Source organism: Uranotaenia lowii, chromosome 2 (assembly GCF_029784155.1).
Source record: "Uranotaenia lowii strain MFRU-FL chromosome 2, ASM2978415v1, whole genome shotgun sequence".
NCBI classification, from domain to species: Eukaryota; Metazoa; Arthropoda; class Insecta; order Diptera; family Culicidae; genus Uranotaenia; species Uranotaenia lowii.
The window spans coordinates 374,387,501-374,401,257 of NC_073692.1; the positions used below are offsets into that span (position 1 = coordinate 374,387,501).

A 13,757-nucleotide genomic window follows, 5' to 3' on the forward strand; every position below is an offset into this window, starting at 1 on the left:
TTTAACTTAACCTAAGCCAAGAAAAAAGTTGAACTTTCACATTAAACAGCCCATTTACTCCTAAATGCTTAAATTTGATCAGGGGAGATGTTTGTTTGTGAGCCTTCAAAAAACCAGATATTTTAAGATTTTAAAATTATATTTAAAGTAATATAAGAAATCTTCTAATAAAAACAAAATTTAGCTTATTTGTAACTCATTTTACAGGCTTTCAAACGTAGTAAACAGTTTTCAGATATTTTAACTTTATACTTAGGTAATGATGATTATCTGCAAAAATTTCATGTTGATCAAAGTTACCCCGCTGATCAAAGTTCCCCCAGTTTACGGTACTTAAAAAAAGCTTTAAGACATCGGGGTTTGTGAGATTTTTTTTGTAATCGAATCGGGCATGGTAGAATAACAATGACAATGAAACTTCGTTTGCTAACTGACTTAGATGGTACACTCGGTTGAGTTAACGGATTGGCATGTCGAAATAAGAATGTTGCCTTGAGTTCGATTCTCACTTTATTTTAATTTTTTTTATTGGGAATAAATTATACAATAGGATGAAAATCCCATAAAATGTTTTTCTTGTTTCGCTTGAATAAAGTGGTACTGGTCATGTATCATTCTGCTTGGGAGCTCGATTCTTTATGCCAGTAGGGCTAAGTGGGGTAATTATGAACAAGGGGTAATTCCGAACAAACGCCGCAAGTGTCGTTAGGGTTATAGTAGGGTCTCGAAACTGATCAAAATCGTTTCTAGACGTGTCTTATCAATTGACTCCCTCGTCAATGTGAATGGAGATAAAATGTTGTTTTAAAAAGTTTTAAGTTTAGTAATTGATGTTCCATGTGGTGTCATAAGATTTTCTGTTGAAAAAAATTTCCACCCACGCATAAAGAAGTGTTCATATTTACCCCAGATTTCTCAAAGTACGGGGTAGTTATGAACACGTTTTTTCTGAGCATTGGTTGAGGATTAAAATTCACTTTTTACCGTCAAAATCACGATAACCATTCAAATCTGAATAGAGCTGTGCGTCTGTGAAAATATGAAAAGATGCCTCCCACCTATGTAAAACTTAAAATATCCCATGACTCTTCAACAGCAAAATATAAAAATCAACATATATCACTACAATGCACTGTTTAGAGGTGTTTTCAATCTAGGATTACGGCCAATTTCAAAAGTCATCACGTAACAAAAATCGTAACAGTGTTCATAATTACCCCATAGACAAGGGGGTAATAATGAACAAACGTTTTACGCCCACAAGCTGCAACTTAAAAATTAGAAAAAAAAATCCTAAAATGAAGAAGGGAACTAGTCATTCATTTTCGGTTACTTTCCAGAATTTTAAAATTAAAGAGCTACTTTTTTGAACTGGTAGTATGAAAAACTGAGTAATTTTGTTCATAATTCACCCAACTAGCCCTAATGCTTTTGCAATCATATCATCTTTGGTACAGTACAGCGCCGAGCAGCATTGAAATTTTGCATTCTCTTCTTTGGGTGTACGGAGCAATATATTTAAACCGGAAAAAAATTGAGTAAAGCCATTCGTGTTGGATTTGTATATAAAATGGGGAATGTGAAGAAATCGAATTTACTCGATCTTTTCCCATTTTTTTTTTATTGATCCTTTAACTTTACAAAATAAGAGCTTCTGGAGAAATCATATTTGCCTATTTGGATTCAGCGCCCTCCTAGTTAGTCAAATATAGCTCTGAAATACTTGGCCCAAAGGATAAATATTTGTTTTATTTATCGACTTGTGTTAACAAAAAATCACAAAAGCCATCTTAAAGATTTAAAAACTGCTATAAACGCACCTAACCATTGTAGTCGAACAACGCTACTACTGTCATGTGCAACCGCGGGTAAATTTGTGTTAATGCATCAACTGGTTGATGGTGAACGTTTGAGCGTCGTTAAAATATAATTAAATTCTTCTTACATATGTGTACATACATGTATGTATGTACACTGCCGGCCAAAAGTTTGGGATCACCCGCCATACTGAGGGGTGATCCCAAACTTTTGGACGATAACTTAAGTGTCTATTTTATTCATTAAAAGTACATTCTTAAATTTTAGCACAACATTTTTTGATAGTGTTTTGAGAAGTATAGAATAAGGATTCTAATGCAACTCAAATTTTGAAATTTGGTTCACCCTATCGCGAGATGATTGGCTTTGAATATTGAGTGCGATTTTTTGAAAATGTTCTAACTTTAGGTTAAGTTTTAGGTGCGAAACTAAAACATTATTTATAGGCAAAATACCTTCGAAATAGCTATTGCTCATTATCTTTCAAATGAGATAAGAAGATTTGCAATATGTCCTAAGACGGCTGAGATATGAACGATCAAAATTTGCATGTTTTTTAGCGGGTGATCCCGAACTTTTGGCCGGCAGTGTATGTTAGTACACAGTTGAATTGTGGCATCTCAAATGCATGCGGTAGCTTCCTTTTACTAATTTCAAAACGTACGACATCAAATGCCTGGATCGAGTTTTATTATTCTCATCTGATATTTTTTATTGACTTCCTTTCCTTTGGATAAACAACTTTAATTAAGGCTCAAGTTTGTTCATTTTTGCAACTGCGCGCGAATGTTACGTTGCATACACCGAACATCGATATGGCAATATATGTCAATAAAACTAAAAGTAAAATCCCCTCGCCTCGTCGTTTCGTTCGAAACGAATGACATCGATGCTAATCAAGCAAGGAAACCCGTTTCTATATTTTCCCAGCACCCGGCCGGCTTCAAACACCATTCAACAACTATCTGCGCCCAGGGTGAGCATCTGGGTGTTCATTACCATTTCAAGATTATTTTTACTGACTTGAACCGGGTTATTCAACCACAACCATACTCATTAGAACTCCCACGATCCGAGGCGCAAGTCCACTCACCAATAACGTACTCCAAAATCAGATTCCATCCGATGGTGAAGGCCGTAAATTCACCGATACTGACGAAACTGTACACGTAGGCGGATCCGGCTTTGGGGACCCGGGCGGCAAATTCGGCGTAACAGAGCGCTGCAATGGCCGAAGCAACGGCAGCCACCAGGAACGAGATCACAACGGCAGGACCAGCCTGCTCATAGGCGACCGATCCGGCCAGAACGTACACTCCCAGCCCCAAAGTACTTCCGACGCCGAGACCGACCAAATCCACCAGGGTCAGGACCCGGGCCAGCTGGGAATCACTTCCGTCGTCGTCGTTGCGTTTTTTGCGGGTTAACGCATTCCAGAACCATTGCCATTTGCGCGCTAGGGTCATGATTGGGCGTTGAACGGTTGTTACTTTACACTTTTAGACGAAGGGGATGTGACCGCTATATCCGAAATGGTGCTGAGGTGGCTTCTGGGTTCATGCGGTGATCCAGTCTGTGGGAAGTAGGTTCTGTGGAGGGGAAACAGATAAAAACAAGATACAATTTATTAATGTGTCGATTTAAACACGGCCAAACCGGTACGTGTTGATTGTGTTAGGAATACTAATGAGACAGGTGAGGTTGGCCATTTCCAAGAATGCGTTTATGAATATTAGATCGCTTAGCTTTTCTAAGCGTAGAGGATAGTTGAAGCCGTAGCTAAAACAAATTTTATTTAAAAAAAAATAGTAAACGTTTTGCGAGCTCAGTCTTGCTATTTATATGGTTGAATTTAGTTCACTGAACATGTGTAGGGCAACATTTAACGGAAACGATTTCGAAAAGCTTAATTTCCAAATTGGTGGATATAGGGAAGTCGATTTATAGCCCAAGATATAAAGGGAAAAAATAGAAGGGGAATAATTTTGCGTGGTTGAAGTCCTTTTTGAAAAGGTTAATTAAAATTCTTCTTTCAAGTGGAAAAGTGATCCTGAAAACTTTTGCTACTGATTATAAAAGTTTCTTCGATGACTCAACCCATATTTGCGACTGTAAACATATTTCAAAAACAGTGCTAATCCCGTGATGGTGACACGAGCTGGTCTCGAGAGCTTAATCGTTGTTCGTTATCATCGAGTTTGCTGACCTATCTACCGGAATTGGTAAAAGAGGGTGTCGTAGACACATTGCTATGTCAAGTGCAATGGCATTTGGGGAAGTTGCACGAGCACTTCGAGTTGAGGAGGTTTAAAAATCTGCTTCACAAAAAAAAATTCTCCACATTCAATTGACGAATCAAATGTTTATGAGCAAAGATTAGAGGATATTTGGCCAGTGTTGTAAGCATTCCGTCCCTTAAACTTTATTAAAATGTTAACTTTTAGATGATCCATCTGTACAAAAAAAGTCGAACATTATTTATTTTTTTAAGGGCAGTTTCAATCGTGTACTCACGATTTGCTACAATTTGACACTTGTAGCAAATTTTTAAAATTTTACAATGCAAAACATTTTCCAAGATCTGCTACCGACAAATTTCTTTTCTACACTAGGGTTACCTTATTCCGCAATGCTAAAAATAGTACAATGAAAAAAAAATCCAAAATAGTGAGGAAAACTTTAGTGAATCATAATAAAACAGAGTTATTTAAATTCATTACAATGCTGTCAATTTGTTGGGAGTAATAGGTAAGATTAAGCATTTGAGATTTGCATGTTCGATTGCCCAGATATCGAGGAAAAATGCCCGGATCTATCCAACATCTAAGCAAAATCCAAACCATAGCTACGTTTTTTAACATAAAATATGAGTTTTTGAGTTTGTTTCATCTAAATACACGTGCACAATTTTTTTTAAATTGTAAAATTTGGATTGTGACTCCATTCACCTTTTCTCTTGAATTTTCATGAGAAAAGCCAGGAGTTTAATCAGATTTGACCAGATATTGACCGGTTTTTTTATTGAAAATTTTTATAATCCAATGCACGGATTTTGCAAAGTTTTTGTATAAAAATGCCTGGATCTGCCCGGCCCGACTACGCTTGGAAAATGTTCTGGAAAGCTTAGGTATGACTTACATGATAAATATAAATATCCTCATAATTCTTTTTCAACTACTGTAAAACGGGGTAAGATTGATCACTTTTTTCAATATTTATCGATTATTTTTTCTGTCAAGGGGTATGTGACATATGTTGCATGTTAGAGGCCCTCAGAGCCAAAGGGGTATAAGTTACAAAATGGCCAATTTTTAGTTAAAGATGCCAAACGATTCTTCATATTTAAAACTTTACTTGATAAATTTTTCGTATTTTTTTTACTTTTATTTCCATACTTATATATTCGAAAGAAAAATACAAATTCTCGAAAAATATATGGAAAATGGTCAAATACAACAATTTAAAAGCGTGATATCTCGAAATAAGCTTTATGCACTTATACATTAATGCACATAGACTCCTTGATTTAAAAATCGATTTCGTCTCTGTTTAGAATTTGATGATTTGAGGTAACATCGATCAGTCTCTATTTTGAAGGTTTTAACGAGTTTTATTGATCATAAAGGATACAAAACACTTTCATAATATTTACAAATGCTAATAATTGATAAACCTAGGCAGTTCGGAACAAACTCATATGATATAAGAATAATCATGAAAATCTACAAAATTGAAAACAACACTTTCGGTGGCTGATACTAAATTTGTAACTTTTGGTCCAGAGAATTCTGAAATAAACAATGCTGAATTTCAGTGTTTCTTGGTTTAGATTTCTTCCTGGTAAAAAAAAACATCACAATTAAAATCGAAAGATGCACAATGATGCTGCATAAATTAAGGGGCAAGAATTTCTAACATTACATATAGGGGAGAGTGGGGATACTCGATCCCTTTTTCTTATTTTCAACATATCTTTTTGGAAAAATTTATCAACTCGTACTCTTTTACATTTTCTGACAGCGTGTAACTTCAAGTTTCTATGCTCCAAAAATTAGAACGATACTTGAACCCGTAGATAAACTAGAAGCATTTTCGTGGGAGTAAAAAAATTGCGATATTTTTGAAGTTAGGGGAGACTTGATCCTTTATTCAGGAACCCCTAATCCATGGAAAAAATCAAACAAAACCCCAAGATAGAATGTTAATTGACTATTTTGGTCATGTTTGTTCTCATTTCACAATCTATAATTGTCAGAAAAAAAAATTCTATAGCTTATTCTCAACCCTTATGATATTGCATACTTACGGGCGCAATTTTTAATAAACAAGAGAAAATCAATTATTTTAGCCCTTTTCTTCAGAAAATTGATGATAAATATTAGTAATCTCGTAATCAGCAATGACCACGATCCATTGAGAAGAAGAATACACCGGGATCATTTGTACCCATATATTAGGGGTCAATTGTACCCAAAATCAACATTTTAGAAAACTTTTTCTGAAAAAAGTTGGGGGTTTTCCATCGCTTTGAAAATATTGTATTTTGAAGTTCATTTTACACTCGAAAGATTGATGTATTGGAATAAATATTTTTGTTATAATATTTCCATGTTAGGAACATTTCAAAATGATGAAAAAAGATCGTCAAGTCACATTTTGTGAAATTTTTCAAACAAAGTTCAATAACCCAAAAACTTATTTTGTTAAAATTTTTTGAGCTTCAACCATTGCTGTTTTGTTTCATTTGGCACATTTTACTAGAACATTTGATCTTTGTACGACATTCCAGTTTGGAGATATAGCTAAGGAATCAACACTCAGAAAAATACTATTATGTATGCCATAAGATTCTCTTATGAAGTGGCGCCATAAGAAAAATTTATGAAATTCATAAGATTGTCTTATGACGCGAATGAATTCTGAAGATGAACGCCTTCTTCAATGAGAGGTTGTTGCTTTTCATAAGAGATTCTTATGGAAACAGTAAATCACTTTCTAATAAGAAAAATTCTCGATATTTCATGTTGAAAACATTCACTTTATTGTTTGCCAAATTTGTTTAAAATTAAATCCTTCATGGTCGCCATCAGCAGCGCATCAACAGACGGCTCCATCAAAGTTTTTTTTGCCGCATCTTAATCTTCGACCTTTCGTTTTTTGCCGATCAGCTTGCTGAAAAGTAAACAAACAATGTATTTTAGTTTACTAATATATTCAACGTTCACACCAAAAACATCAAATCGAACTTACCATTCCGGAGATAACAATAACAATTAACATTGAAGGAAAACTATAATAACTATGAACTGGCGATTGCTTCGTACTGTTAGATGATGAAAAAAAACTGATGCTATGAATGAATGTGTTCATCATTTTTTCACAATGCCGTTTCTTCTATTTTTCATAAGAACATCGTATGAAAATTGAAAGCATTTCATAAGACTCTTATGAAAAATTAGCTTGGGCGCAAAAAAGTGGTTCATAAGATGTATCTTATGAAATTTATAATAAGATTTCCTCTGAGTGAAGTATCCCCAGGGATCAAGTATCCTCATTGTCCCCTACAATTTTAACTTCAAAAAAATGAAATTTTTGCCTTTATTCAATTCCTATTCCCCATCAATTCTTTCCTTCAAACTTTACCATTACTGAGGGTTTCTAGCCTTTTTTACTAGACTTGCTAACACTTGGAAAACGTCCCTATTTTTTGAATATCACAAATTTACCTCAAAATACAAAAAAACAACACCAAAACTATAAATTTACTAAGGAAAAAAGTTGAATATATCATAAACGACGTGCTGCTTCCAAACGCATTGTTTTCATCAGGAAGGGTGTTACTTTGCGAACCTTCGAAAAAAATAGATATTTCAAGATTCTGAAATAACATTTTACTTACATTTGAAATTTTCAAAAACAAACCAAGTTTCTTCGAATTTGAAACTCAACATGTAGGTTTTTAAAAGCAGATTTTTTTTTTTGAGATATTTTAACTTTAGACTTAGTTATTGTTGATTATGTGGAAAAATTTCATGTTGATCAAAGCTACCCCGGTGATCAATGCTTTCCCGTTTTACGGTAATGGAAAGAGAAAAGTCAGGGACTGAATAATCATATTTGGATTATTCGAAGGAAAAGAAGTATTCGATGTTTTGCTGACAAACCCACACCAAACCCGATAAAATACTTGAATTCAAAAAGAGATTTTAGGCGCATATATTTCCTTTGAACAAACAATATGTTAGATTTGTGCGCTAGGAAGGATTTGAGTAAACTAAACTAAATTATATCACCCCTTGATAGCAGTGCTTGAACAAAATGTTTATTTAAGTTTGGTTGAACTAGGTTTTATTTTCTATTGTTTCTTACCCCCAATCATATCTTGAAATCGATAATGAAATCTGAACCACTCAATAGTTCCTATTTTTTCTCTATTTCCAAAACCTAAGTTCTTATTTAAACAAATAATTAATCATATCCAAATTTGGAACTTTTAATTAAATCTTTATTATGAATTGTGGTTCTGGATTGAAGACTAAACTTTAAAATTTTAAACTCTCTTGTTGTAATGTGATTCTTAGTTTCTTCTATTTATTTTTTAATTTATCCAGAATTTCAATTTTCAACAAATTTTGATAAACAACCACTTGAATTCTTTTTTTTTAATTGCCATTAACGGTTCATAGAAAATCAGATTTTTGAAATATTACCATCGAGTCTTACACTGTTGATAAATAAAATTTTCTCTAAAAACGCATATTTTTATAATTTTTTCTATAAAAAAAATCACTAATATCAACAATACTGTTGATCAAACGCAAGAATGAAGTTCGAATTATCGATAGCAGATTTATTCACCTTCAATGTGCAAAAAAAAGATATCGAATTAATGTTATGCAGTCCGAGATAATTGAATAAAAGTACAAGTACTTTTTTTCATATTTGAAGCATAACTGAAAAACCGTTTAACTGAGATTTTATTGATTTTCGGATTCAGCGTCCGATTTTACATTTGAAATATGAGTCAATGAAGTTCGCGATTGTTTTTTGAATTGTGTTAACTGGTGTAACAGATCAATCGTTAGCCAGATCATTTATCAAGAAAACTCCATAGAGATTAACGAACCCACTTTTCTTTTTCTTTTTTTAAATTTAAAAGTGTTAATGGTAATTCAATAAAAACACTGAAATTGTACATGTGTCAATTTTCTGATATAAAATTTATTAAAATACATCATGAATTCCATTAATCAAAAAAAAAATTAAACATGATAAACAAAAATCGTGACAGTGAATGTGCAAATTTTTATTATTGTAAATTTAAAGATAACTTACTTTTAGAAAATGACAGGCGGCTAAGAAAGACTAGTATTTCAGAACATAGTGCGAAAAGTTGATCCAATAAGCTTTTCTAGAATGAAGATTTTCAAAACAATATTTACATTGATTCATTTGAATATTAGATATCGAAGACTTTTGTTGAAAATTCTAACGTCAAACTATACATTTGTAGATAGAAAGTTGAACTATAGAATTCAATCCAACCATGTTTGTGAATTCAAGACCATTTTTCCTCCTCACAGAATTTTATTGCCAGACTTTGCAAACATGAATGCATGGAAATATTTTCAATATCAAAATTTGCGACATCTTCGTCATCAATTTTTTTTATCGACAATATTTACAGATCGAAACAATTCTAAAAATTTAAACGACGAAAAATACTTAAGTTGATTAGATTTTTGTTTCTATGGTATTGATTACAATCAAAATTATAAAAAAAAAATGAAAAGGGGGGATGACTAAGACAAGATTTAGATGCTTAAAATCCTGCTAGCTTCTTCAATAATTATCATTGACTAATAACAGCTTTGAAGTAAGACGATAGCAAAATACTAGTATTTTTTATAAGCTAACAAGTACAGCAAATAGCTGAATCACAAGCAGGCCCGTGCGAAGGGCCCGTTCATGGGGGGGTTTTCGAAATTCAAATTTAGCTAAAAATAATAACAACTCCTAAGATAAACAATAAAAAGGAAAAGAATTTCTAACATCGTTTCTCACTCATGAATACCATCCTCACTCATGATTACCACACAAACTGGACTGATAAATAAAAACAAAATTCAAAAATCATATCACAATGGAAGTTTAAAACTTCCGGTAAGTCTTTGTTAATTTGTTTAAATTGATGTTCTTTATTCTGAACTAAAAATTTGTTTCAAAAGAATTTCTAAGTTAATTTAAAATAATCGAAATTGGAAAATAATAGTAATTGTTAATTTTTATTCATCTTAATTTAAATTCTCCTCTTCATTTTCAACTGAAGGTTTGATTGAAAAATTCCGCTGTAGTATTTTGAATTTGAACAAAAACTATTTAATCGAAATTGTGAATTTTCGATAACTGAAAAAAAAAACAATTTTGAACTTTGAAGAATTTATTCAATAGTTGATGGTTTAATTAAATTTGATAAAAAGAAAAACATATTTACTAGTATTTGAAAATTGCCAGTGATAGAAGTCAGAGATAAAACCTTTTAATAAAAAAAATCTCCAACTGTCAAAATAAACGGCTTAAAAAGTTCATTTTTAAAGATCAAAATAATAACTTCATGTTCAATTATACTGACAAGGAAATGTTGGGAAATGAATAATTTCGTGAATTATTGAAAACTGATGAAAAATTTATAATAAAGAGTTCCAAGTTGTGTTGTAAATATCGAAAGAACAAAGGAAATAGTTAGTTAATATTTCGCATTCAAATTAAGGTTAGAGTTGCTGCTTCGAATCTTTTTTAAACTATTTAAGTTTTTTTCAAAAATCGTAATCGATTCATACAACACGATTTTATATGAAAAAAAATTATGAAAAGTTTTAAACTTTTCAATCGCAGTTTTAAAAGTTTAAAATTGCAAGCTTCAAGTATTTTGTCACTTTTGATTGAAATATTGGGTCCTGAAAAAAAGGTTTTGTTTTAACCTTCTTAATATAAAACTCGGCAAGTAATTAAAGAATTGAAGAAAAACTGTTCTTTAAAATTCGGTAAATTTATTTGAAAATTTAAACAAAAATTGAAAATGAAAAATATAAGTGTTTTAAAACATTTCAGAATGTTTTTCTTTAATAAACACGTTTCAGCATAAGTTTTTACATAACTTATTTGACTCAAGGCATCAACATCTTGGCGCTTTTTTAATGATTGATTTGGTAGATTTTAGCGCCTTGAACTCGAGATTTTTATTAAATTTGGTCGAAAACTTTTAGTTTTGTGATAATCAGTTTTAAAATGCATCAGTTTGAAGTAAAATCAAAAATTGATTACTGATTAACTAACAAATCTGCTTAAATGAAAACATCTGGTTCTGATTCTGTTTTTCATACTTCATCAAATTATAGAAATTTAAAGATAACATCACAAGTATTTTTGACATTACCGCTGAAAGTGTAAAAAAACTTGATTAAATTTATTATATTTGTCGAGAGATTACATGTATGCTTAAAAAATATCTAAAATTCAGTTTGGTTAAAAACTTCTTAAAAATTTGATAAATGAGTAAAAGTAAAAAAATATTAAACTTCCACAACTTTTTCACAGAAATCAAAATAACTTGATGTCTTGAGAAAAGTTGTATATTTGTTTCGTCCCAAACTCTGTTTTTTTTTTAGTAACAATTCCTCATAAAAACGCATTCTGAAGAGGTAGGGTTATTGTATGTCAAGTTCCTAGTTCCTGTGCAATTATTAATTGACGTAGATCGAAATGTGCCAAGGGTGATTTAAGAATGTATTCCGCCGGAGGCGCAAAAAATTTCTGACTTACTTGCTAGCACTTATTTTCAAATCAAGTAAGATCAAGTAATTTTCCGTTACTACGGCGGAAATTTTACTTGGAAAAAATTTTCATGGGGGGGGTTAAACCCCTAAAACCCCCCCCCCGTTCGCACGGCCTTGATCACAAGGAATGCATCGGTTTCCTCGTTTTATAACAACCTTCGACCTAGGGGTTCAAAACTCTTACCTAAATTATTTGTAAATTAAAAAATAGAAAAAAACCAAACATACTCAGTACACAGTCTATTTTGTAGAAACCAGTAGTGATTCCAAACCGATGCAGGACTTATGAACATATCCACAGCATAAGAAAAGTAAATTTGGAAGTAAATTCTTTCCACAGAAACTCAAAACTAAAAGTCATATGTGAAAAATGCAAAAAATAAATGACAAGTTAGGGTGTAGTATCAGTATATAATAACAACCAGAACTAGCTCAAATAACGTTCTCAGTAAAAAACATGTATGTATTGGAACAGCTTTTAAAAAAGATATTTTTCTAACTATATTGATAATTCAAAATTAAAAAAAACATGACATGAGTCTCTTAATGTTGACAAATAAAATATAGTAAGCACATTATTTTCCAAACAATTATTTTTTCAGAAAGTTTTTTGTAAAACCACTCGCCATTTCTTATGACAAACTTAAAGCTCAAACTATACACAAACTACAAAATACCAGTTCTAGTGTGTTCATTTCACTCACTCACTAAACTAATTTAATAACACAAAACAATTAACAGATTGTTCACTTGTTTGACCCGCCAGTTGATTCCCCTCACGCTGAAGCTTTCCATCCATTAGCTGCCGGCACTCACTGATTCCTATTAATGAAGACAGCCCCCGTTTTCCACACAATGCGAGTATGTACCTAAGTAAGTATATGAGTAGGTAGGCAGATAGGATGCAACATTGAACTTGATAGCGCACTCTTGATCACCTCGGAATCACGTAGATAAATCATGCATGCCGGCTAAAACCGGTACCGATACCGATTGAATAGATATAACAGATACCTTCACATTCGCTCGCGTATAAGGTTGGTGAAAATATTAAAAAAAAAGTACAACTTGCACAACCTTAGGGCGTGAAAAATTCCAGCCCCTTCACCACTAAGTGGAACCGGCCCTAACGGGGGGAGTTCGATCTTTTAAATATGTCTGCGTACCTGAGTGAACAAAACTGATATAGTGTCGGTCGGACGGTTGACAACCGTTTGAGCGCATTGTTGCTACTAGTCAAGCTTGACATTCAACAAAACACGTTGGCTGCATACTAAAATGTGTAGTGCTTTATGAAGCTACTGGAAGCGTAGACCAGTATAGTACGCAAAATACCGGTTGGCAATTCAATTTCCGCTATCGCGGGAACAACCGGACTCCCACATAAAGTACAGTGAGCTGAAGGTTTAGCTTAGCTTAGCTTGTTTGACTACTCATATCCACCTTAAATCATTGAACTCGAAATGCTATTTAATTGTTTCGGGGGATGGTAATGCTACGTAATTGAATTACGTACTTCAAGAGAAAAGATGATTTTTTGTTATTTTTTTAACAATTCATGCGCATTTCGAATTCCATGATCGCTGGCGTGGCTAAGTGGTGTTCCACATCGCCAATGGTTGCCACTCCGTGATTGATCGAGGCCATCAATTTTGTTCAAAGTCCAAGGGAATGGTGCTTGGGACTAGCAGTACATTCTCAATGCACAAAACTCATGCTCTCTTGCTTTCCAATAATGATCAATAACGGCGCCGGCCACGTCCTAGTAGTCAATGGGGATAAAAGGAAGGAATATTAGTAGAATACTTTTCAGGTTTTAACAGCAATCTCTCGTCTCCCCATGTTTCAAAAGATTATTTTGAAAAATTGAGAAACAAGAATAAACCGGTATCACCAACTATAGAAACCGTCTATACGTCTGCGAATCTATATTTATGTATTCAAGGAAGGGTGTTTTGTTTGTAAGGGAAAGAAATAGATCGGGATCCATTCTGGAAAATGGTGCGACCTTGTTTTCCTAGACCTCCTACGCTCCTATATATTTCTTAAGGAAATTCCTAGTCTATTTATCGAGGCACTTCATTGTGGCAGTAGCAATTTAAA

The 13,757-nt window shown here is 33.0% G+C and overlaps 1 protein-coding gene across 2 annotated transcripts in view; it reads right to left on the reverse strand.

Annotated features, from left to right (window-relative positions):
• Window positions 1–13,757, reverse strand: part of LOC129747950 (cationic amino acid transporter 3) — a 73,978-nt gene that overhangs the window by 7,014 nt on the left and 53,207 nt on the right. Inside the window, exons 1-2 of one of the 2 annotated variants that reach the window (XM_055742380.1) lie at window positions 12,821–12,848; window positions 2,912–3,407 (exon numbers count right to left, since the gene is read on the reverse strand). In XM_055742380.1, coding sequence (XP_055598355.1) covers window positions 2,912–3,284 — 373 coding nt within the window. In that variant the 5' untranslated portion in view covers window positions 3,285–3,407; window positions 12,821–12,848. Of the gene's footprint in view, window positions 1–2,911; window positions 3,408–12,820; window positions 12,849–13,757 lie in introns of those variants that run through there. The other variant, XM_055742379.1, reaches the window with a different exon arrangement.